Genomic DNA, 26,754 nt, shown 5'->3' on the forward strand with positions numbered 1-26,754 from the left:
GGGGTGCAGGGCGAACTAATTTCAGTTAATTATAGCAGCTCCAGCATCTCATCTACTGATGAGCCACCCCCATTGGAAGCAGGAGGAGGTATACCATCCAAAAGCTCTTCTTTTGCCGAGGAAATTTTGAGATTCAAAAGGGGAAGGAAAAAAGGATCTGCAGCACAAGAAGGGGGCGGAAACATAGGAAGTATCAGAATAGGGAAAGAAGTCCGGACAAGGTCAGAAAATAGATAGCCCGATTTGTGTTATACATTTGAGCAATGGTGGGGTTGAGACTCTGGAGGTCATAAATCTTTCGGATAGAGTATTGAAAGACAATGAATTCCTTGTTTTGAAAAAAGGATTGTCATTTTGCCCAAAAAATGTGTGTAATTATACAGATTTGGAAATAGATTTGTTTAAATTTTCAACAAAAATGAAATTAAAAAGGTTTTTTGCCACAATGGAAAAACCAATGAATGTGAGATCTATTTTTAGGTGTTCTGAGATGACTAATTCTTGAACTACAAGATGTTCACTTGCTGATGTCAATAACTGAGGGTGAGGGTTTGGGAGTGGATTATGTAGCCACTATGCTGAATATCTCAACTGATTATAGTTGTTCAAGTGGTTTAAGACCAAAATGTAAATTCACACCTCAGGGTATACAGTGTGCTGCAATTGATTTGTATGTTGAAAAAACCTTGGAAAAATTTCATAAATTAGAGGATCGAGGACGTAAAGGGTGGAATATCAATTTGACACGAGAAGAGCGAGTGGCATTAAGGGATTTGATATCTGATGACGGGATAGTGATTCGAGAAGCCGACAACGGCAATTAGATGATACTACATGCTATGTGAAGATTCAAGGGAATCCTATAAGAGAGGCGTCTAGACGGATTACTGAGAAATTATTTACATGGAATGAAGAAGGTTTACTTGATGAAGCAGAATACAAGTACCTAAATGTGGCCAATCCTACATATCCTTTGATCTACATCTTGCCTAAAGTGCATAAATCTAGAACGAACCCTCCAGGGAGACCAATAGTCTATGTAACGGAACATTTGTCGGAATTTGTAGATTCTTTCTTAAAACCTTTAGTAGTTAATTTACCATACTACATAAGGGATACTATGGACGTCTTGAATAAGTTGCAAGATGGTAAATGGGAGGAAGGGCTGATTCTAGTTACACTAGATGTAGTAGGATTGTATACATGCATAGACAATGAGAAAGGAATACAGGCTTTGAATCATTTTTTGGGAAGCCATAGTGCGAGTGTTAGGGACCATTCAAAAATGTTAGTGGAAATGAGTATGTTGATTTTAACTAATACATTTTTTCTTTACGAAGATGAATGGTTCCATCAGATCAGGCGATCTGATGGAACCTATTTATGGGTTGGTTTCAGAGGCAGCATGACTGGAGCCGAGGAGCATCCAAATGGACAGATCATATCTTATTTTGGGTTTGTTTCATTGACGACATTTTAATGATATGGAAGGGTACTCAAATTGAACTGATGGAATATTTTGATTACGTGAACATTAATGATTTTAATGATGCTTTCATTATGAATCAGAATGCCAAAAGAATAGATTTTTTGGGCGTAGAATTGCTCGTGGATGGGGACATGATTAAGAGTAAACTATATAGAAAAAGTACTGCTACTAATTCCATACTAAGAGCAGATAGTGCCCATCCGGTGTCAGTCATTAGAGGAATCCCCTTTGGGGAAATGATCAGAATAAGCAGGAACTGCAGTAAGGATGATGATTTTAGGACTGAATTAGATCAATTTCAATTAAGGCTTCAACAGAGGGGCTATAGGAACAAAGATTTAATAAAAGCCAGGGAGAGAGTAATGAATGTTAGGAGACAATCTACCCTGGAACAAAATCGTAAAGACTCCTCCAAAGCACGACTGGCATTTGTAACTAAATATTGTGCACAGAAGGATAACATCTTTAAAGCTTTGGGTAATTGGAAATTGTTGAACGGTGTACCAGGTTTGATGAATTTGATAAGTGACAAACCAGGGGTGATTTTTAAAAGAAGTCCGACAATTAAGGAAATGGTTACCGGGAACTATATAGAGCCCATAAAAACAGGTGACTCCAATTGGCTACCTAAGCCTCCAAATGGATTCTATGTCTGTGGAACATGTAGCCTTTGTGGTTTAGGAATTAATAGAACAAAGGATGTTTCATATAACACCAATCGAAGATATGTTATCAAGGAGTTTATCAATTGTAACAGTATTGGGGTAATTTATGCTATTGTATGTGAATGTAAAAAAGTGTACATTGGTAGCACTAAACGCATGTTCAAATTGAGAATACAAGAACATAAGCGTGCTATTACCAATCATGATGGTAGATAACCATTACATCAGCATATTAGAGAAAAACATAGCATGCAGGATAACATAATGTTCCATGGTATCCAAAGGATTATTCCTAGAAAAAGAGAGGGGGATTGGGAACTGAGTATCAGGCAGCAGGAAGCCAGATGGATAAGTAGGTGTAGGACTGTGACTAAAGGTTTGAACAGTGACACGGAGCCTCATTATTTTCTATAGTGAAATCATTAGTACATATATTGACGGATATATGGTAATGATGCTTTATGAATGGAGTGATATCCTTATGATGATCTAATGAGTATTCTGGGGTATTTTTTTTGATTTAATGTAAATCATACAAGTAAAGTGGTTGGATGATTGTATAACATATGGGGACTGTAGTTGATGTTGGAGAGAAGAGAGGTGCACTTTGGGTAATAATTAGGGAATAATTGACATGCTTCAATTGGAAATTAACATGTTTACGTAGTACTCAGCATCGGAACCGTTTAGAAGTGATATACGTTTATGAGTGGTATCACCAGAAATTGATTATATTGATATTTTACACACATATAACATAAATTGACAGGGTGTGACTGGTGGGGCTAGGAACCTTTGAGAGTCGGAATGTAGATACAGTTTTTCCCTGATGTAGGCAGGGTAGTCATATATTCGGGTCTAAGATAGATTACAGATTGTATTAATAGCAATAATGTATATACGTTTAGCTTAAATTGGGCCATTTTAAAGACTAAGTTTGAAGGTTGTGGGGACTTTATGTTAATAAAAAAAGTGCAATATTCGGTTCTGAACGAGTCGTGATAATTGGCAGTGATCGTTGGTAATATTGAAAAGTTTTAAAGAGTAACGGGTCATTAGGAACATAATATATACACAGGTTCCTGAATCATTATATAAGGATCGAGACCGTATAGCTTTGAGTTGTTAGATGGTATTTAATATGTGGATCGGCAAGAAGCTGATTGTTAGGAAAAGGCTCTCATGGGATGCCTGTTTTCACCCGAATTGTAAATAATGTGGTGGTGAATTATGATTGGACAAAGAAGTGTTTCCGGTAGGAAAGAACAGTGAGGAGCTGAAAGAAGGTAGAGGACCAGAATGGGAACCAGGTGTTTGAAAAATAGAGTGTATGAATGGACAATATTGGTATTTCAGGACAAGAGAAATCCTGATTGAACGCTGCCATAGCGGACCGCATTGGAAAAAGTTGTGTTGTTAATAGGGAATGGAAACGCGCAAACGGGATTGGTGGTTGGAGTGTTTAAAAAGAAGGAATGGCGCGGGTTTGAGTTTACAGCAGATTTATCAGGATCTGCTGTCAGCGACGCTTCAACTTAGGAAGTGGACATTTTGGAGACTGAGGTGAGAATTAGATAAAGGGGTTTGAATATATTTCACAGGTGAACACTGTTACTATCTTAGAAACAGTATTCTGATGCGAGTGTTCTTCTTATTATGTTATATTATGGCAGACTTATGTTGGAATAAGAGTTCAGGACACTTAATCACGGAGCCAGGAGTATGAATAATTAGGATTTAAATTGTGAGAATTATGATTATTTGTGTTTGACTAATTGGAATTAGGACTTGGGCTGTTCTTGAACTAAAGTATGGGATCGGAATGATTGGAACAAAGGAATATTGATTAGGGATGAATTCCAGTTTATAACTGTAGGATAGATATGAGGTTATTTGAACCACATCATCGTTCGCATAATTGTTATTGGTAACAGGGCAGCTCTTTTACTATATAGGGGTTCCGGTTTTGAAAAGCAATAAAACAGAAGGATAATATTGATAAGGTATTACTTGGGTTGGAATTGGATTAGTTGTACTTGATTAGGGTGAAGAATACATTATTGTGCAAAGTGAAGAAGGATGCAATACCAGCATTTATAAGCTGTATAGTTTGATGAGGTATCTTCATTTTGGATCGAAGGGTGTATTGTTTGAATATTATGTGATTTGGATGAGCATGGGGGATATGTTGACATAGTGGGTGGATAATGTATTACACGATTTCAGTATAGAATGTTATGTGGGCAGGATGATTATGGGTATCCAAAAATGGTTTAATATTATTATTATAATATTGTTCTCATGGAATGATAAATAGTTATTTGCTGATATGCTAAGAACTGGATTGTGATTTTTTTGTTCTTTACTTTACAGCCCTGATGATGTCCTAAGGAGGACAAAACGTGTAGGCTGTTCTTGAACTAAGGCTGTTCTTTTTGTGTTAAACTATTGATCTGGATGAAATAATCATTGCATTGGATTGATGAACATTTATGTTGGAATTTGGATTTTGAAATTTTCTTGCTTCGAACTGTAAAGAAATAACTTTTGACGAAAAAAGAAATTAAAAAGAAAAAATCTGACACGGACTTCAATATTTGATTGGTGATTTTTTGTGGACTAGACGCTCCTTACATCACTATTTTTGTGTTGGGTTCTGTGTCTAGAATGTGGGCGCGTGAGCCACCCTGCCATCCATTGCTCAGATGTAATGAGAATATTGGGGGTGGTCCTGGCAGTAGCTGGCCGGTTGTTATCTCTGCCGGTCACATTGATGTATCTCGTTCAATAAACCCTGAAGCACTTACCTGCGAGTCCCGTTTTCATTGGGACTTTTCACCAACCTAAAGCCCACAATTTGTGTATTTATCAGGAGCAGCTCCTCCATGAGAGCAGAGGAGCGTCCCTTGCTCCTAAAAACAAATGCCCCACGGCAGCTCAAAAGTAAAATGGTAATAAAGTTTATTTATTACCATTTTATTTTGAAGCAACCCGTCCTGAAACCAGTGTCAGAACAGGGCGGGGCCAGTGCTGCCAAGTGGCAGCAGGGAGCGCTGCACTTATGTTTAAAGTGTGCATGCCTCTTTGTCTAACCGTCTTGCGTCGTGGAGGAAAGACATGCGCATTTTAAACTTCTCTAACCTAGCTGTCATAGAAAGCTAGGTTAGAGAAAATGCAGGCCTCCAGTGCTCTTAGGAGGGCTGCAAGAGGCCGCTCCCTCCAATCCTGATGCTTCTCTCATGCTGAGAGACGTGCAAGGATTGGAGAGTAAAGTTTCCTGGTCCGGAGCTTCCAGGAGCGAAGACACCTGAGCAAGAAGGACGTCGTGTGGCAAGTCTGCAAGGTAAGTGACTTTTTTTTATTAATCTTAATGCCACCTGTATGTTGTCCACCCCACCCTTGCTGTCAGATTTCAGTAAGAGACTCAAGACCTCGCTCTTCAACTAAGTCCAGCAGGTCAGTGCCTGGATACCCTCGCTAGTGATATCCATGCTCTACAAATACTGATTGATTGATGGATTGATTGATTGATTGATGCAATGGTTTGATACGCCACTGTCATATACCCCCGAGTCCGCCTGCCACCATTTATAAGATTGAAGCTGTCCAAAAGGGACAACTGCCTCTTTGTGACTTGGATGCCGCACCACGCCCGGTGTTGATATCTGTTCAATCATTTGTTCAAAGATTTGCATGTGCAGCTGTAGTCCAATGATTTATATTGACACAACTGTGATCTCAAACTATTTATATAAGGCAGTTCGAATAGGAAAAATTTGTGGACGCGCATTTCATACTCCGTCTTTGTGATTTGGGAATTGGCTGCAACAGGCATTTGGCGAGACGGTAAGATCTTTCTGACTTACGATAGGATCTTTTATTAGGGATAAAAGGTCACTGGTACAAGGCACGTTTTGATACAAGACAATATCAACTCACTACACCTTGCCCAAAAATGCATAGAAATGTTTTGGTATTTCATCTTGGGTTTTCACTTAATGTTGAGACTTAATCAAGGTGACATCACTGCAGTTGACAATCAAGTTGCTTCTCAAATGCCATCATGTCATAGGGATGCCATCCCTAACCCCATATCGTCTTAGACCTGAGTGGGTTAAGGCTTGCTGCAGTCACAACAGACTAAGAAGTCAACTCACTCTGGGGATATGGACCAGGGGCAGGGGCTGTACTGTCATCTATCCTCATGTGTGCTCAGGTCACCAAAGACTGAAGGAACGGGAGGGAAGGCAGATGCTCGCTGCCTGCTGTAAGGTTACCATTCATCCTGTGGATTTTCAAAGGTTAGGGGAGAGGTGAGGTGGGGTGCTGCTGCACTATCTCCAATTCTCTCTTCCCCTGTTGCTGCTGGGAATGAGAGATCCAAGAGTAGCAGGGGAAAGGAGCTAACGCCGGGTAGCCGGGTAGCTGCTCTGTCATTGTGGTAGAGCTGGTGTGGTGTGCAGTGGCGCTCACCGTTCTGCTGTATCAGATTCACTCTCTGCTTCAGGAAGGAGAAAAGGAGAACGTAGAAGGAGGGGAACGGTATGATAGGTGGGTATGTATCATTGTTTGTGGGTGAGTGTGGAGGGAATGAACCAAAGAGAGGCACATGGTGGGTGGCAGTAAGACAGGTCAGGCTTGCAAATATTTCCTCGTAGATAGGGGTATGGAGAGGAAGTTGGGGACATGAGAAATGCATAACCAAAATGACAATAAACTGATTAGAACAAATGGAAATGGAGAGGCAGTTGGGTGGACAGAAGAATGACAAGAGCCTAGATATTTTTAAGGTGCAGAAGAGCATCAAAAGGGTGGTTATATGTATGACTACATTACCTCTACTCACCCCTTACTTGCTTAGTCCTGAATGTAGGTCAGTGGTTGTATGGAAGGAAAATCATGGTTGGCTTACACAACATAAAACTGGACATGTGTAAGTATCAAAAAGAGAGTGTTTTCCAACTCGACTGGAGTAACACTCTCACAGTCCAGGAAGCATCTCTGCTGGAAACAACACCATTTTTGATAGTTCAGTGTGCACAAAATACATAGCCAGAGGGACCACTTTTCTATTACGGGAGCAGCTCTTAGAAAGTGTTAAATACACAATGGCAGAGTACAAATTTGAAAACAATAGATCAATACACTGACCAATTTACATAATTAATCTCTTCAAGCCCTGGAATCGAATAGCATGTTGGGCTCACCATTTCTCTGCCATTCAGTGTTTACTTACCAGCTGCTTTTCAACTTTCATTTTATACTGGTGCGCTTCCCACCGTCTCTGGAGATAATCTGCACACCTGTATGGAGAATATTTTAATATGTTTGTAATAAACCATTTTATTTCAAAGTGGCAGCCAACCGGCATTGGGGCTGCAGAATTAGCCATATAATCAATATCATTTACAGTTTAGCCTCTATAGAATCATGCCTTCCAATTAGTACTACTAAAAAGAACTTTGCTGATTTCTCTGTAATTGCCACCAGGCTTGTACATTTCTTCACCCAGCGTTGTCCAGTTCACCCTCACCAGTCATCACCCAATGGCTGCAATAATCTCTACCAACATTTTGGATTCAGTTTTGTTTCAGAATAGGACTCGTGGGGCCGGATCACAACACATTTTTGGAAGGCTCTAACTCATGTCCTTGGTAGTAAATAAAACAATGCTTGGTGTAAACACTTTTTACCAATGTATTATGAATAAGATTTCGGGATGTGGTACTACTTGACAAGAACATTTGTGCATATTTATTGTGGTGGTAATGTTTTTGTACTACATTCATGCACTGCCTTGGTGTCATTCACTTTGCATGCTGTGTTGCATTCTATTTTGACTGTCTTATTATATTGTGCTCTGTTGTGTTTTATTTGTGTAATGTTGATCTGTATTGTGTTATTTTGTCATGTTTTGGTGTTTACTTTAGGAATTTTATCAAATGTTGCTACATTTAAAGGCAAAATCAGCATACACCCTTCCAGTTACAGTCACAAACAACCATTTACCACGTTCTAATGAAGTTATATACTGCTGCTTTGGCTTTTCACATATTTAAGACACCAGTCAGCCTAAAACTGTGGCAGGGACTAGTCATGTATACCACTTCCAGTCCTGAAGCCATATTAAAGAAACTATGCGCTGGTACATAAACTGTGGTAGAATGAAGCAAATACATTGTGCCCCATGACATGCTACATAGAGATATGCAAATATGTGAACAACTAGAGGAAATGAACATACAATATATATTCTGCATTTTATATGTCTAATAGAGATTTCTTTGTCCATTACTATTTTTAACTAAAATAAATAGTGCATACTTTTTTGTGCTACGAGTTATGCTTATGTAAGGAAGAACATTGAACAAACTGACACAGCATGATACCTAGTATCAACTTTCCTGTATTTTCGATACCTAATATCACGTAAAAAAGCAACAAATGTGAAAACAGCTTGCTTCACACTTTGCCATAATCTTTTATGGAATTATTAATACAAATCATTACAAAATAATAATTCACTTACGATTTAAAGTTCATGTGAAAATGTATGATAGCACAGCTATTTACTAGCAGATAATACATGAATAAATAAATGACAACATTGTACAATAAGTGTTAGAAAGGCAACATTTAAAATAATAAACCACAATAAATGCACACACATAGTCATTCACATTGATAGGTTTCGGGCAGAAAACATTCATTATATAGTGGAAGAGGTCTCTACCTTTTTTGGTAGCTGTATTGCATAATCAAAATACATGATAACCCTAAACAATAGCTTGGGTAAAAGATTGTTCAAGAGGACTTCAAAAGTTGAGCTGAGGGTATGTGCACCAGGCACGCGGCATAAACACAAAATGTGTGGTAGGCTTTCACTCCTACTGTCACAGAGCTGGCAGGTCCCTTTATAAAGATGCCATCCAGGACTGACCTTCAATAAGGTGTTAACATTAATGTGAGCCTAAGATATGTATTCTGAGTGCCTTTATTTAAGCAGTTTATTAGATATGGTGGAGGTTGGAGGTTTACATAACTCTCATTAGTATATTTAGTGGAATAGGACCTAGAGACTGTGCTCTAAATTGTGCATCACACAGAATCTATAATCTAATACCTAGCCAATCTGCCCAAAGCAGCCTGAAGGTCATTCAGTCGACATTTCTTGCTGTCCTCACTGAACATGAAGCTAACCGTGGTAGCTCCACAAAATGCTAGACCTTGCTCCGAGCTCCTTCTTCAGGTCCTTTTTTGCCATCCCACGCTCCTGTATTATTTGCCTTAAAATGTTATTTGTTACACACATAGCAGAAATGCTTAAAACATTCAGTTATATGGCCCCAGACAATGAGTTTCTTTTAGCTTACCATCGCATTTCTAGGTGTGGAATCTAACCAGCATAATGAAAAAAGAAGAGCTAAAATGGTAAGAGGCAGAATATAATCAAAAACCATAATCAGATAGCATTCCTGAGTAAGGTGATGGTGCATTAGAACGCGGTTCACATTTCCATGCAATAGCCAGTTATGGTTGACCACGAGGCAAAGAGATTAGCATGCAATAAAACAATTTAAAATTTGTGTAGCCCATTTGGCCACACAATAAGGAGCAGGAATCGTTGGCTATGGTTAAGTGAGTTCATTACACCCAAATAATCAATCCAGTAAATAGGCAGAGTAAATATTATGAACGTGGAGCTTTACAACAAGTATATTAACCCCTTGCGTGCGGGGCGTATTTTCCGCCTGTGCTGACTCCGCCTTGCGCGGGCGGAGTCATGACGGAACGGTTCCGTCATCAGCACAGCTCAACCGATGCTGATGACGGAACCATTCTGTCATCAGCACGCAAGGGGTTAAAGCGCCAAAACGGATTCTGGCTTGACAACAGAAGGCCAATAAAGACTGCAGTCAGAATAATCCAGATACAGAAAGAATGCAATTCGGTGTTCCTCTGATAAACTCTGCTAAACATGAATATTTCTAAAGAAGAAGCCTAAGCCTTATATCTAACCACAAAAGGGTCCATAAGAAAAGTTCAGCTGGGAATTTAGAAATGCAGGAAGGTGGAAGCAAAGTGTGGGTTTCAGAAGAAATCCTCTAAAGGGAATCCAGTGTTTAGCATATAGCCTTACACTCGCAAGCATAGGGCAAGCAGAGAGGTCTGTAACTCCCAAGGTCCAAAGGATCTGCTCTAAAGACTAACATATATGTGTATATGTTAATTAAAACACACAGATGCATACTCAGCCACCCGGTCCTCACACCATCCATCCAGGGACCAATGGTGGTGAACTTTACCCTGTGATGGCAACAAATCCTGATTTTCCCATTCAATGAAACCTGGACACTCACAACGACCTTGAGTATCACACCGTTCCGGATACATGATGAATAGGAGGCGTCCTAAGCCAATTTAGCTCTCCACATCTCTGCCAATATTTTCTCTCTCAGACCCCCCTATCACTGATACATAATACACTTTTCTCTAACTAACAGAGCCTTGAAACCGCATTGGCAGAGTAGAGAACGTAAAGGCAAACAGAAAAATACATTTCGAAATGTAGGCCTCGTCAAGTAGGTTTAGTTAAGCACTAAATGTGAACTTTGAATACATGATTATATATGCATGTTTTACTTCAAAATAAGTGCAACAGTAAAAATGTAACTTAGGAAATTGAGTCATGGTTACACCGGAAAAGCACATTTAAATAAATGCAACATAACTTGAGACATAAGTGCAAATATGTAGAAGAATTACACTTCTTCACGGTTAGGTCAAACGTTAACAAACACATGTTTAAGAATCACTAGTGTTCTCCAGGGAAAGCATTTCAGTAGTACATTTGAATACTTATTATCAATAAAGTTAGACACAGAGTATATGCTGCAATCTGTACGTATATATTGCGCTTTTGTGACGAGTAAGGATGGAACTAAAATTGCGCTGCTCCAGTAGTGAATATGGATAGCCTGGTATGTCTCCTAGAAACATCTGTGCAATTTTGTTTTCAGCGTGCGTTTCTTAAAATCCACCCAGGTACCACACAACTTATGAGTGGTGTACTTAATTTGCTGTCCGAACATCTAACTTCAAATACCTTGGAATACACTTCGTTTCGGACCCCTGCAAGTCAAGTCAAGTCAAGTCAAAACCACTTTATTCGATTAATTAAAATCATAAAAGTATACTAGATATTTATAAAACTATTTAAAACATGTTTAAAAGTCAATTAAGACAATTTCAGTCATAATGGCAATTAAAACCCGTTATAAAAAGACAATTACACAATTCCATTTCCATTCGAGCCCAACAATCCATTATTTAAATACATGATACAGAATAGTTAGCTTTCAGCGTTAAGAGTCCAATCTTGATCTCCTGATTCTTACAGATGCAGCCAGAAAACTGGCAATACAGTACATAATTACGGGGGTTTCCATCATTTGCAGAAATAGCAATGCGGGCTTATACTGAGAAAATCTCATCTCTTTCAGCATTGGTTTTACAAACCGATTCCGGGGTTCGGAATACCAGGGGCAAAAAAACAAAAAGTGCGCAGTGTCCTGGGCGGACTGGTCATCACATTTACATGGAGTAGAATCCTCAAGCCTACACCAACCTTTCACATCCCAAAGAACCATATGGATTTGATTGAAACTGAATTTTTGTCAGTAACCATCTATGGAAAAAGTTTGTCACCACTGACAAATAAGGAGCCAACTCAGGAGATGGGGTTACCATTACATGTGCCCTCACTGAGGGTTTACCTAGCTCATCCGCTTCACGCTCGGCAACACAGAGCCTAGTGAAGTTAATCTTCACCCACACTAGATCTGCTTTACACAGGGATTCTGGTCTAGCAAAAATCTCAGGGCGTCCTAGTTTCACAGCCAAGGTCTCTACATAGGACAACCACTGAATATCCCTCATGTGATCTAGTTTGAGACAATCTTTTATGATCTTATGATTAAGACTAAGGTTCGGATTTAGCCAGAGCTTAATCCATAACAGGATGGGTGCTAGTTTTAACATGTCTGTGATGTATCCCAGTCCTAGCTCAAGGTGTAGGGAGTATGTCGCTGTTGACTGAGGTAGGCCAAGCAATGACCGCAAGAATTTGTTTTCCTCCGTTTGGATGCGGTCAGGTTTTACAAACCCCCAAATTGCAGCCCCATATCTTGCAATGGAGACTGTCTTGGCTTTGTAAATAGCCAGGATCGCCTCTGTGGGTTTCCCCCCTAGTCTTTTAGCGAACCCCAAAACTGCGGAGGAAGAACTTCTCACTGCATTCGCTTTGGATGTTAGCTGTGGTATCCAAGTACCCCTTTGATCAAATACTACACCCAAGTAGGTGAAGACCTTTACGCTAGAGATAACCTCACTGCCACAGAAAAAGGTTTTATCTTTACTTTTAGAGCAACCCACTGACATTGTATGGGATTTGCCACTGTTAATCACCAAATCTAGACTGGACATAAAAGTTCCAAAGGAATCAAGCAGCTTTTGCAGGGCAATCGGGGTCCTGGCTATCAGCACCACGTCATCGGCATAGAGGAGCACCGGAATTGGCGTACCCCCCATGCACGGAATATCCTGAGTGACAGCTGTTATGTTAGCCTCCAATAAATTCACGTATAACGTGAATAACATGGGGGCCAAAATACAGCCTTGGCGCACCCCTCTGTAGGACCTAAAACTCGCTGTGCATTTCCCCTCTGTTGTCATCCTTATGGCGGCATACAGATCTTTATGCAACTCCGCCAGGAAAGGCACCAATGAGCAGTCAAGGCCCATTTTCAAAAGCATAGTCCACAGCCTTGATCTATTAACTAGATCAAAGGCTGTGGATAGGTCCATGAAGCCTTGGAATATGGATCCCCTTTTTGCCCTTGTGTACTTGGATATTATGAGGTGAAGATTGAGGCATTGGTCCTCCGTGCTCCTCCCCGCTCTAAAGCCGTATTGAACATCTGTCAGAATATTATTCCCATTTGCCCAAGATGTTATTCTAGCCAGGACAACCTTCCCTAAGATTTTAATAGAGGAGTCCAACAATGATAGCATCTTGGGTCTCCCCGCTGGCCTTTTTTAAACACGGGGATTATAATAGCTCTGGACCAAGATTTAAGAAATCCCACAATGGCTGAGGCATTAAAAACTTTAGTTAAAATATCAGCCCAGTACAAAGAGTTTGCCTTAAACATATCAGAGGGAACCCCATCAGGGCCCGGGGCCTTTCGACCCGCGGTACTCTCGATTGCTTTAATGACTTCAACTGTATCAAATCTAACTGGCGCCAAGGGGAGTTCGGACGCAGGGACCTCAAAAGATTCCTGCTCCATGTTACTACCGTAGATTTTTTCAAAATGGCTAAGCCAGTCTTCCTCAGGGATGTTAAGTTCCAACACCGCATTTTGGTCACGAGAGAACAATGGGGTATTAATAATTGACCAAAACTTGGCACTATTTTTTAAGGTAGCCTTGCCCATGAGCTCGGCCCAAGCTTCACACTTTAATTAATTTTTACGTGCTTGGATTGCCCTGGAATAATCCTTTCTGAGCTGCACCACTAAGACTTTATCCCTCGGACGAGCGTTAAGTGCTTTTTTAAGGAGGTTATGGGCTTTACTGCAGTTATTATCAAACCAGCCCATTACCGGTCTATTTTTATCTCCCTGGCCTTTAGCTGTTAAATTCATGGCCACTAACCGACAGATACCTTCAAAGGAAGTTAAAACCTCCTCACCCTTAGAGAGAGGATTGACACAAATATTTAAATCTTCTGCAGCCATTGACGTTATGTTAAGGAAAAAATCATCTGGAACTACCTGTCCCTATTTTATCCTCCTCCCCTGATCTTTAGCTTTAACTGGTAATACAGCCTGTGGAGTAACAGAAGAATTTAGTAGAGAGAAACCATTAGCTAACTCCATCCCCACGGGGTTGTGATCACTCAATGGCATGGGTAAAGCATTATATAAAATCACATATTTAAGAAGACCTAACGATAGAAAAATGTAATCAATTATCGATTCTTAGTCCCTTCCAGTATATGTAGCTACACGTGAACTTTTATCATAAAACTCTGCCTCATACAGATCATTACTAGCTAGTAGGTTTTCAAGAACCTCCCCCTTCTGGCTATGTTCAAAATGCGGGGGGGGAATACTGTCAGGGCCATCTGGATCGATTAGGTCACAATTTGAACACAAACGTACATTAAAATCACCCAACAAAATAAAATGACAATAAGTGGTTTGCTTTTCCTTGTAGGCACTTAAAAAATCTGTTAGCCACACTAAATGCTCATTAGCAGGGTAGCCATGTGGTGAGTTATAACAGTTTACGAAGAGTATTTTGCTGCCATCAACCAAGGATACCTCTATAACAAGGAAATTATGTGTGGCGCAATCAACCTTTATAATTTTACCCTTTACATTCACCGAGACCAACATCAAAAGCCCCCCTCTATTCCTTCCAGCTGGAGAGGGCAAAGCAGGTACAAAAAATGAAGTAAAGCCATCTAACCAAAAATCGCATTCCATATCCCAAGTCTCCTGCATGGTGACAATGTCATATAGCTTTACAAAGTTTATCCAGTTGGGGTCTCCTCTCTTGGACCGTAGACCGGCAATATTCCAACTTAACAGCCTGACCTTATCCCCCTTGTCAGGGGTACCCATTACCGGTTTATATCCATAGTTAGCAGAAGAAGGTACAGGAGCCATAGGGGCAGGGTCCACTATAGCTTCATCAACCATACCCTCTCCGGCCCCCCGTCAATCGCACATCTCAAGTCCTGAGAGTGCGTCAAACCTGTTATGTGTTGCGATGTGAGGTCCAAATCTAAAGAAGTTCTCCCTACCTAGTCCCTGACTTAGACAATTGGAGCGAGACCCAAACGGTGTAAAGGGACTCAATCCTAGGCTAGGGGTGGGGGCTCCTGTAAGATGATTATAAAAATATCCCAAAGGACGCACACAGATGCTGTTGTCATCGTTAGTCATCGAGGCTGCCCTTAGCAGGACTGTGGCCACATGTTGAGGATATTTAAAATTTACTATCACGCAATCACCGCTACTGGTTTTGCGTGTGGGACCAATCCAATTTGCCCTCCTCGTTGTGATAATTTATTTTGCATATTTTGTGGGAAAACCACAATTTGAGCTCAACCAAGATACAACTTTATTTTTGAGGGAATCATGTGACTACTCAGGTGACTCAACCGAAAGCGAGTTTTGAGGCGGGACGTTTGCCAATACAATTACATAGGGGGCACAATCCGGGGGGAGATTCATAAAATTGCTTCTCCTACTTGGGGCGGCAATCGGATTGGTAACAGGCCCTGGCTTTGGGTGTACTACTGACCTAACTGGTGGGAGTGGGGGTGGAACAGAAGGACCGGGGGATTCTAGGTCAACTCTGGTAGACTGTTGTGAGGCATGCGTTTTTTAATCCACCTTGGCTACCTTCTTCCCACCACTCTCAGGGGGGTCTATTCTAGTAGAGGGGGGTGGGGTGTTAACCTTATCTATGTGGGCTAACTGTTTCGCTAACAATCCTCCTAGTCTTTTTACCTCTGCGGTAACATTATCCAGCTTGCACACTAGAGGTTGGAGAGATTCCGCTAGTTTTGATTCGAATTTGGCTTCTAAGGTACGAATTAACAAGCCAAACTGATCTGGGCTCAGGATTATATTTGCCTCGTTCTTACCCTCCAAGGTCGCAGTTGACTCAGGGGAGGTGTGGTTGTCTGGCAGATGGGTATCTACCCTTCTTTTATAAGTGTGCCTTCCCCCCCTTTTGCTTTGCTGCTTCCTGCAAGTTCTAACGGGTCTAGTGTGTGTGTGGGCAGGTACCACCTCCTCCTCCGAATCCGAGAGAGACTTGTCAAGGACTTCTATATCTGGAGCCCAGTGAATCAGTGCTTCCACTGCGTTGACTACCTCGGGTCCGATATCGGTGACAATGTCAGTCACTGAAAGAACCTCCGGGGGTGGGGAAGGACCCTCCTGATCTGAAAGATTACTTCTACCCAGGGAAGCCCTTCTATCATTATTGATCTTATTTACCATTTTTACTAAAAAGTTGTCAATGGAGCCAGCCCCCACAATAGCCTTGTCCTTCTTTGACCCCGGCATGAATACAAGTATACTTTAATGAGAGCTAACCTATTTGCAAACTAAGCCAATGGACTCAACACCCAATGTTAATGGCGCAGCAGTTACAATTAGTCCTTAAGCACTTCCAGTCACTTTACCGGGGAGATGAGGGTCACCGGATAATTTGCACAGGGTCTCTGGCCCTGCCTCTTCCTGCCCCTGACGGCCACAGACGGCCCGCCCTTTGCCCGGGCTTAGCCCCGGGCGTTCCCACGGGCGCGACTCGCGGGGCGAGAGGGCGCGAGATGTTAAGTAGCGCCTCCTGGCGCTCTGCACCCGTCACAGGTGCGCCGCCGCCCCCGAGGCTTCTGGGGGATGTAGTGCCGTTCCCCTCACGGCTGCCCGATGACGTGGAAGCAACAGGGTCAGAGTTCAGGGAGTCTCCCGGCGCTCCCTATCTGCCAAAATCACTGCTGTTTCCCTCACGGCTGCCCGATGGTGTGGTGAGTCTTTGCATGCGGCCCCCTGCAATGCTGGGCATTAAATATCACCCCTGTGGGAAGAGACACAACCAGACACATTGAATTGAAATACACTTCCCATTACTGTACTAAGCAGGGGCGCCCTATAGAAAATGGTTCTAATCTCAGGGTCCTTATATTTTTCAAAATTACCCTTAATAGATACAGAAGAGATTTTGTACAAACACAATTGGTTTTCTTTGGGCAAATAAACCCTTCTTGGATTGTATTAAATGAATGTACTCACTCAATGTTTGAAAGGGATTTGGGCATGGCAGAAATGCGCCTTCAATACTGGGCTCACCAATTACGAGTGGTTGTTTAGTGACGAACGTGAGCCTGCACTTCAGGCAGAACGAGATCTACTAGAAGAAACAGACATGATGAAACTCTTACACGGGTGCCAAATTCCAGGGTCACTTCCTCTAAGAACCAAGATTCCTGTTCAATGGAGCTTAAAGGTCTCCAATGGATGAGCTATGAGGGTAGATTTACCAAACAAACACGACTCTGGAATGGAACATACTTGACACATGCAGTACGACTGCAAGGGTTTAAGTCATGGGACCGGACTGGGAAATATCTTGAGAGATATATTAGAGGGAGATCACACTAAATACTTCGACACATGAGAGGGTGAATATGAACTTCATGCATCACAATTGTTCACATATTTGCAATTGAGACACGCTTTGGAAGCCCATTGATCACAGATGCTAATGCAACAAGAAGGCAGCCCTTTTGAGATACATTTATATACAGGAGTGGCATTTTGAAAGCATATTGCTCTCTCATTTCTAATTCCCCATCTGTCCTGCCTGATTACAGAACATGATGTGAGAAAGACCTGGGCGTGTGGATGAGGCTGATTGTAGAGATGCTGTGATGCACCCCAAGAGTTTGTAATATCAGCCAGACTGAGCCTGGTACAAGCAAATATTTACACAGGACATACCTTACTAACAAAGTACTTATTAAGAGGGTCTTGTCTCAGTCCCCAAACTTGTACAAGATGCCCTATAGTTGAAGGTGATTTCCTTCATAGCATAGGGCAATACCCTGAAATTACGCATTACTAGCACACATCACAATATCACTGGTGTTGGGGCGGCCATTCGCCTTCTCTCCCAAAATAATTCAGTTGGGAATTATGGATGAGGTTGGAGTCCCAAGGGGAGGGCTGACCCTACTAGGTGTGGGTGTAATGATCGCGAAATGAGACATCGTTAGATGTTGGAGATCAGAAGCAGCTTCCTCAATTGCATCATGGTTATGGGGAATAGATTGGTGCTGAAACATAGAACAACTTTTTTTCAATCAAGAGCTTGCCTGAATACACTCAAAAAATATGGGGTTGATGCAATAATTTTCAATTGAATGCAATAAAAAAAGCCTTTTTGTACAAGTTTGGGTCACCAAGGTTTTTCAAGAGGGTGCGGTTGAAGGTTTTGAGGGCAGCCCTGGAGCTATGGTATAGGCTCAGGCGCAGCTGGGGCATTGGGTACCATTCTGAGAATGCCCCAGTATGGGATGCACCAGGTACACAGGACTGTCTGAAGGACAGTTTGGCGTTGCCGATAAGAAGGGCAGGTATTACAAACTGGTCTGAACTGCTGGATTCCGGGGGGATTCATCCATGGGAGTACCTAAAGGTAAAGATCGGGCAAGGACTCTCAAGATTTAAATACATGCAGTTAACATCATGGTATGAAGCAGAAAAGGGGGAGACCGGCAGGAACAGAGATATTGAAGACCTGTTGAGCGCTAACCGTCCACTCAATAAAGAAATATCTATATGGTATAACAGCTTGCTGGATGTTGAAGACCAAGCGGTACCCCCCTTCTCTGGAGTTTGGATAGATACCCCACTTGGGCCGCAAACAGACTCCCTATATGAACCATCTCTAAAGATTATGTACAGATATGTCAAGCCTGCTTGTTTAAAAAAAACACATTTCTTCGTTATTAATAGACTTTACTATACCCCCGGAAAAATTGCAAAGTTCGCCCCACACCCCGCCCCTAAATGCCCTAGGTGTGCGACACCTCTTGCAGATGACATACACATTTTCTATGAATGTCCAGCACTTGTAAAATTTTGGGCTGAGGAGGGAGATATCATACGAGACATTTTCAAAATCCTTATAGAAATCAACATGTCTTTGGTGTTTTTCGGAGATAATGGACGCCTTAGCCAGACCCTCTCTCAGAAAGATAGGGGTTTATTACTGTATTTGATATTGCTGGCTAGAAGGGAGGTGTGCAAGAGGTGGAAGGACCCCCTACCCCCCCAAAGGGAATACTGGCTCAAAGCTGCATTCACCATGTCACGGTTAGAGTATGATGGAGTGAAGGACAAGGCAACGAATATATGGCACCCTCTCATGGGCTGGGGTAAGACTCTAAGATTACTGTAAACATCCTTGGTCTTATGATTACACCAGGGCCTCTTACAAAAAGAAGAGGCAGGTCGGATGACCCAAGCGAGTGCGGTAAGCCGTGGGGGCGTCAGACTGAGAAGGCGGCTTCATAAGACCCGCAGAGGCTTGAAAGGTGAGATGAGGACCAAAAAAAAACAAAAAAAAGACATACCTTACTAACAAAGTAGTTATTAAGAGGGTCTTGTCTCAGTCCCCAAACTTTTACAAGATGCCCTATAGTTGAAGGTGATTTCCTTCATAGCATAGGGCAATACCCTGAAATTACGCATTACTAGCACACATCACAATATCACTGGTGTTGGGGCGCCCATTCGCCTTCTCTCCCAAAATAATTCAGTTGGGAATTATGGATGAGGTTGGAGTCCCAAGGGGAGGGCTGACCCTACTAGGTGTGGGTGTAATGATCGCGAAATGAGTGAAGACAGCAAGGACCCCCTGGGTAGTATATAGACTCCTAGGGCAGGGTAACAACTAGTGTGAGGAAAATCCCAGGACGTCTAGTGTACACTGTGAACAATCGGGATGGATCAGTAATCAAGCAGGAAAAATCAAGAATTTAACAAATCTATATAAAATATATACCTTTAATGAGTATTTGTTTAAAAACAACATATAGTGTGTGACCACGAGGTCAAACCATAAAATAAGAGTAAAAAATGAATCAATTACATACAGTTCTAATAATCAAACAACATAAAATTCATAATCAGTACATGAAAATTATACACAAAGATGCATGTAGTACATCAAATATTAAAAAGAGAGCATAAGAACTCGACGCGCGTTTCGGCAGTGAACCGCCTTCTTCAGGAGACATAGAATAAATCCTGAAAATACATATATAAAAGAAAAATGTCTATTAAAATACAGTCCATATATCAACACATCAAAACAAGACCTTCCTTACTATCACACTAACCCTCCATTTCAATTTGTTCAATCAGTGGCAATGATTGGCAGAAAGATCTCTGTCGATTGTACAGTACCTGACTAACTATAACTGTTCATAGATTGATCCTTCATACCTGGTCTCAACCTATTATCCTAGAGAGACATAGCTGGTAACCTCTTTTTTGACCGCTATACATTAGCTATATTTCAAACGTTTACACTGTATCACCCCATTGGTGGAGGTTATAAATCTGAAGTAGATTGATTCATCATATATTATTATTATTTACATAATGCAGACACGAAAATATGTTTACAGTACATGAGAGATTACTTACAAACATTGGACGCTCTATCCATGCAGTAACAATGATGGAAGGTGACAACCTCTGTAGTTAGGATGGGATAAGATTAATTTCAAAGGAAAACACCTGATAATATAAGAGAGGACATAACTTAAACAGGAACAGACCTAAGATGAGGTTATTAAAGAATGCGACTGAATGGGTCAAACATACTGCGCAAGACATGTGGATAGTCCTATAATAACAAAGAATGGGATATATCGGGGACAAGGAGGGGATAGGAAAAAGGGAATATTTGAAATGCGACAGCCTTTAGTTGATGGCATAATAGGTTGCTAACTATTCATATAGACTTTTGAGGATATATAATTACATGATCTCCACATTAGTACATGGCAACCGATACTTGGGTAGATGGAGTCTAGACCAGATATGGCTTAATACAGTTTCCAAGTACAGTCATATAACTGGTAGAGAATTAGAGGCGAGCAATATTAAAAAAAAATGAGGAAGAGGGGAATCTCAGACGATAACCATTCAGAGTTATAATTACTTCTAAATCCACAGTAAATAGTGTGTATTAATGGGACCCTAATACAGTTCCACAGTTATGTACGAGTGCGTTATATATATATACCTTGATATTTTCGATGGAGTAGGTTATGTACGTAGCGCAGATGTGATCACTTATACAGGCGATGGTCACAATAATGCTGGTAGGGCAAAGAAATAGAAGTGTGTGTAAAAAACCTCTATTATTAACATTACTACAGGAACTTGATAGTTACTGTAGTCGGCATAAATATTAAGTACTTTCTCTATTAGTGGAACTTGTGTAACATCGAAAACTACTAAGCGTCTATTTTACCTTGGATATTTATACAATGCACCAGAGTTGTGATCCGGTGAGTCTTGCTCGGTATTAGTAGATTCGAGGAAAGATAAAAGTAGTTTCTGTGGATAGAATCATAAATGCGGGTCAATCTCAGTTTCAACCACAATCCATGTTAGGGCATAATTTCAGGAGAATATTTAAAGTGCCTGGGACGCCTAGATTCTTACCTTTAATAAATAAACAATAGACGGACAGCAGGGTGGTGCTGTTCCGACACTCGTGTTGTGTGGTTCCGATTTCCACGTGCAAAGTAGATCAGCCGTCTCTGTAAAAAGAGTCACGGTTGAGGATCAGTAAAGTTTGCATCTCAGTTCGTGATGAAACTAGGGTGATAGTGATCTCGGAGTGCCCTGGGTTCTTACCTTAAATATATACACAATACGCGGGCAGCAGGGTGGTGCTGTTCCGACGCTCGTTTTATGGGGAACCGACCTCCACACAGAAAATAGATCAGCCGTCTCTGTAAAAAGAGTAACGGTTGGGAGTCAGTAACGTTTACATTTGGATCCGTATTCTAGCTAAATGGAAGAGATTTTAGAGTACCCAGCGCGACGGATTTCTTACCTTAGGAAAATAGACAGGGGGCGGACAGCAGGGTGGTGCTGCTCCGACGCTCGTGTTGTGGTGACCCGACCTCCACGGAAATTGAAGATAGCTGCAGGATAATTAGGGTCCAATTTAAACGTAATTCTTGGCGCGAAAATCCCAACGTTGTTACTGATCTTCATAGATCTAAACGAGGGACTACTATGGAAATAGTCGTACTTAACACGTCCCAATCCAAAATGGCGCCTGAACACTCTCGGGTTTGTTTGATTACTTAAGATTTTAAAATCGTTTTCACGATGATAGCGTATCCATTTTAAATGGATATATAATTAATATAGAACCTGGTATTCTAAAGCCCTATACAACGTTATTTGGAATGTTCTTTATATATTTTAGATCTATTCATCTTTAAGAAAAATAGCGGTATTATAGATGCATATACATGTATTTCAAACATGTATCTATATAATAAAGATAGGGGGTGTCCTACACGAGAGATATCATGTAGAGTATATGTGTTATCCTTAAATGATGATGGAGAATTCAAGAATGGGGCTCATTTAAGGGAGGTATTTTCATATGCCTATATATTAGTTGAAGGAACATGTCTGCTTCACCTATGAATGGTGTATGAAGTATAATGTTCTAAATCTTATACATATTTATAATAATTCTGAAAACCCCCCCCGAATTACCAATATTCAAAGTGTTCAAGGTTCTAAGAATCATTACATGTGATCGATATGTACAGAACATATAGGTATTAATGAAATCCATTGTCGGAGAGACATAGCCTTCCCAATAGGTTTGGTTAGCTCGTGTTCACTTGGCAATATTGCCACCGAACCCTATCGAAACTGAAAGATCTAGGGATGACTCAAACTCGGTTACTTACGGATACTAAAGAATGGCGTTCTCCCAGAGAATCTCGGCATTGAGGCCCTTCTTGAACGTTCCCAGGGAGAAAATCCAGAACACCTCCCTTTTCTTTCTTACTAGATCACCACCTTTATTGTTTGGGAGTCTGATTTTCTCTAAAATGCGCCATTTAAAGTCATCTGGAGCATGGTGATTTTCATTGAAATGTTTCACTAGGGGGGCTAGTTGTTTGTTTGTACGGATAGCCGACCTATGTTCTGTGAGCCTGGTTTGGACCGACCTTGAGGTTTCACCTACATAGCCAAGTTGGCATGGGCACAAAATGAAATAAATACAGTTCATAGTCTTACAATTCCACATGTCTTGGGCAGAAGTCTGACAGCCATTATGTTCAAAAAACTCACCTTCAATGATGTTACTGCAGGATTTACAAGATGAGCATTTGACAGTGCCTCTAACCGGGAAATTGTTATTGATTGATCTCTGTAGAAATTCTGATTGGGTATTCGTAGTTGTAAAACGAGAATGTACTATGAGATCCTTAAGGTTTTTGTTTCTCCTATGGGCAAAGATAGGCTTCTCTAGTTTAATACTGGTGGGATTGGAGTTGAGGATATGCCAATTTGAATTGACAATATGTCTGACTGTCTTGTCAAGAGTGGAATGTTTTGTTATACATACCAGTTGGTCATTGGCTGCGGGTGTCTTAGTTTTTAGGAGGTGGTCACGATCGTAGAATCTCGCACGTTTATATGAGTCTCGTATCAATCTGTGTGGGTACCCCCTGTTGAGAAATTTCTGTCTCATTGTTTGGGCTTGGATATCGAAGTCTGATAGATTGGAACAGTTCCTCCTAACTCGGAGAAATTGGGAGAAGGGAATACTCTCCCTTTGGCACCGCGGATGAAAACTTTTGAAATGCAATAAGGTGTTTCTCGCTGTCGATTTTATGAACAAATCAACAATAAGTTTATTGTTTTGATTCTTAATGATAATATCTAAAAATTCGACCTGGGTTTCACTATATTGAGCAGTGAATTTGAGATTCACATCTGTCAGATTGATCCACTCAAGAAATTCAAGAAGCAAATCTTTCCCATTGGTCCAGATAAAGAAGATGTCGTCTATATATCTGGACCAAATGGGAAATAGATTCATAAAAAGGGGCAACCTCATTGTAGATGAATCTAGTTTCAAAAGCTGCCATATAGATATTGGCAATGGAGGGAGCCACAGATGCCCCCATACTGACTCCTTTGACTTGGCGAAATAAGGAGTTTCCAAACTCAACAATATTCTCTGAGAGGACAATCTGTAACAAGTCGAGTAGGAAGTCTTTAGGACATAAGATGTTATAGGTGTCGATGAACCAACTGGTTGCTGATATTGCTTCCTGCTGCGGAATATTGCTGTACAGCGCCTCTATGTCCATCGTCACCAACAGATTTTTGTTGGGATCGAATGGTAGATTTTCTATTTTTGATATCATTGAGCCTGTATCTCTAATATAAGAGGTGATTTTTAGGCACATGAGGGCGTAGGTATGAGTCAATAAATTTGGACAGAGGTTCCGTATTAGTTCCTATCGTGGACACAATGTGTCTGCATTATGTAAATTATAATAATATATGATGAATCAATCTACTTCAGATTTATAACCTCCACCAATGGGGTGATACAGTGTAAACGTTTGAAATATAGCTAATGTATAGCGGTCAAAAAAGAGGTTACCAGCTATGTCTCTCTAGGATAATAGGTTGAGACCAGGTATGAAGGATCAATCTATGAACAGTTATAGTTAGTCAGGTACTGTACAATCGATCTTTCTGCCAATCATTGCCACTGATTGAACAAATTGAAATGGAGGGTTAGTGTGATAGTAAGGAAGGTCTTGTTTTGATGTGTTGATATATGGACTGTATTTTAATAGACATTTTTCTTTTATATATGTATTTTCAGGATTTATTCTATGTCTCACTGCCGAAACGCGCGTCGAGTTCTTATGCTCTCTTTTTAATATTTGATGTACTACATGCATCTTTGTGTATAATTTTCATGTACTGATTATGAATTTTATGTTGTTTGATTATTAGAACTGTATGTAATTGATTCATTTTTTACTCTTATTTTATGGTTTGACCTCGTGGTCACACACTATATGTTGTTTTTAAACAAATACTCATTAAAGGTATATATTTTATATAGATATTGTTAAATTCTTGATTTTTCCTGCTTGATTACTGATCCATCCCGATTGTTCACAGTGTACACTAGACGTCCTGGGATTTTCCTCACACTAATGATCGCGAAATGAGACATCATTAGATGTTGGAGATCAGAAGCAGCTTCCTCAATTGCATCATGGTTATGGGGAATAGATTGGTGCTGAAACATAGAACAACCTTTCTTCAATCAAGAGCTTGCCTGAATACACACAAAACATATGGGGTTGATGCAATAATTTTCAATTGAATGCAATAAAAAAAAGCAAAAGAAAAATGAAGACTATTTATGATCCACTAATAATCTCAATGTGCAACTATTACTGTGTTACATTTGATTTGGAAACTCGTTTTTGTGTTTACCAAACAAGATGTTTGAGTTATATAGTTTATTTTTATGTTGAAAATCTTTTCTTTCGTAGAAGTTCTATAGACAAAAGTAAGTCCTCTTTGAGCCTATATCTTGATATTTTGGACCACCCAAAAATTACTGGGTGCAGTTTTCATGCTGCCATTACCAATTTACATCCCCACCAATTGTCACCAGGGTTTGGTAAAGGAATGTCCTGAAGGCTGTGTAGCTGTGACAGAAAGGATCACCTCAGCCATGTCACAAGAGTATTTAAAAATCAATAGAATTTGGCCAGTATATCTGTTAAGAAGAACCTTTAAAGGAATCCCTAGATTTTGTTGTAATGTCGGAATATTAAATATATGAATGTGAGAAAATAAATGGAAGCCATTTAACATGGATTTTTGTGAACCTTTCTTGGACAATAAATGCTCCTCACACTCAAGTAGCTTGATTCCATGGCTCGCTCACAACTTATTTTGTATTTCACACATGTGGTGAAGGGAAAAAAGCAACACAGAACAACGTTACTGGACTTTTAAGATGCCCTTGCCTCCAATGTCACTTGAAAAGTTTGACTCGCTTGCAGTATTTTACATGAAGCCTACATTTAAAAAGAATTCTGAAGTACCTACATTTCTGCAGAAAATTCCCAACAATCTATTTTACTTTCTGCTATTTCATTGTATGTCAGGCCTCTCAAATACATCATTTGATGGTCTGACCAAATTATTTTATGGAATGGGGGCTCGGCATTAACTCAGTTTACCACCATTGCAGTAATGGGTAACTCAACCTCTACTATTTAAAGGTACGCTTTCAAATGAAAACAACATTTTATGATAGCCAACACCTTTTAACTTGGGCTTTTTACTTATGCTTCTAACTGTTTTATCAAATGATTAGGGATATGGTATAACTTGCTACTATTAAGCACCCAGAGATCTTTCTGGAACACTGACTGCCCAAGATAAATGGATGACAAATTACACTTACCACTGTGGTTGCACTTGTTCTCTCTGCCCATAATACTCGCCGGCTCTTTGAATCCCCTGAGGAATCTGTGGCTGCTCAAATGGCCTCTTCTGGATGTTGTTTAGCTGAGCATAGTAGTGGCCATATTGTCCACATTGAACAGCAGCTGGCCGTCCTCCCAACGCCACATGCGGGCTCCAATGCTGGAAAAACACAACAGTAGAAGAGTGGATCCATAGGTCTATAGAGGGTTTCATTCAAAATATTTAAGAAAAGTTTACGCCTGATTCACACTTTTTTGTGCCATTGTGTGTCTAATAGGTCATCAAATGGTGTCACCTCTGTGCGTAAATGCCTAGATCCTGATTCAGGGACACATGAACTGTAGACATTTATAGATGCAGATTGAAATTTCAGATGCAGAAATCCACTTTATAACTGTATTTTACAAAATTATGA

General features: G+C 40.6%; 1 protein-coding gene across 1 annotated transcript in view; it reads right to left on the minus strand.

Moving 5' to 3' along the window:
* LOC147666044 (uncharacterized) overlaps positions 1-26,498 on the minus strand; it is a gene marked incomplete at its 5' end in the record, with an annotated part of 139,107 nt that extends 112,609 nt beyond the window's left edge. Inside the window, 2 exons of the mRNA XM_086949298.1 lie at positions 7,391-7,457; positions 26,317-26,498. Of these exons, the coding sequence (XP_086805424.1) occupies positions 7,391-7,457; positions 26,317-26,498 (249 nt within the window). The remainder of the gene's footprint in view (positions 1-7,390; positions 7,458-26,316) is intronic.
* Between the last annotated feature and the right edge of the window lie 256 nt (positions 26,499-26,754).

This window comes from Lissotriton vulgaris, unplaced genomic scaffold (genome assembly GCF_964263255.1).
Source record: "Lissotriton vulgaris unplaced genomic scaffold, aLisVul1.2 SCAFFOLD_324, whole genome shotgun sequence".
In the NCBI taxonomy this organism is placed as follows: Eukaryota; Metazoa; Chordata; class Amphibia; order Caudata; family Salamandridae; genus Lissotriton; species Lissotriton vulgaris.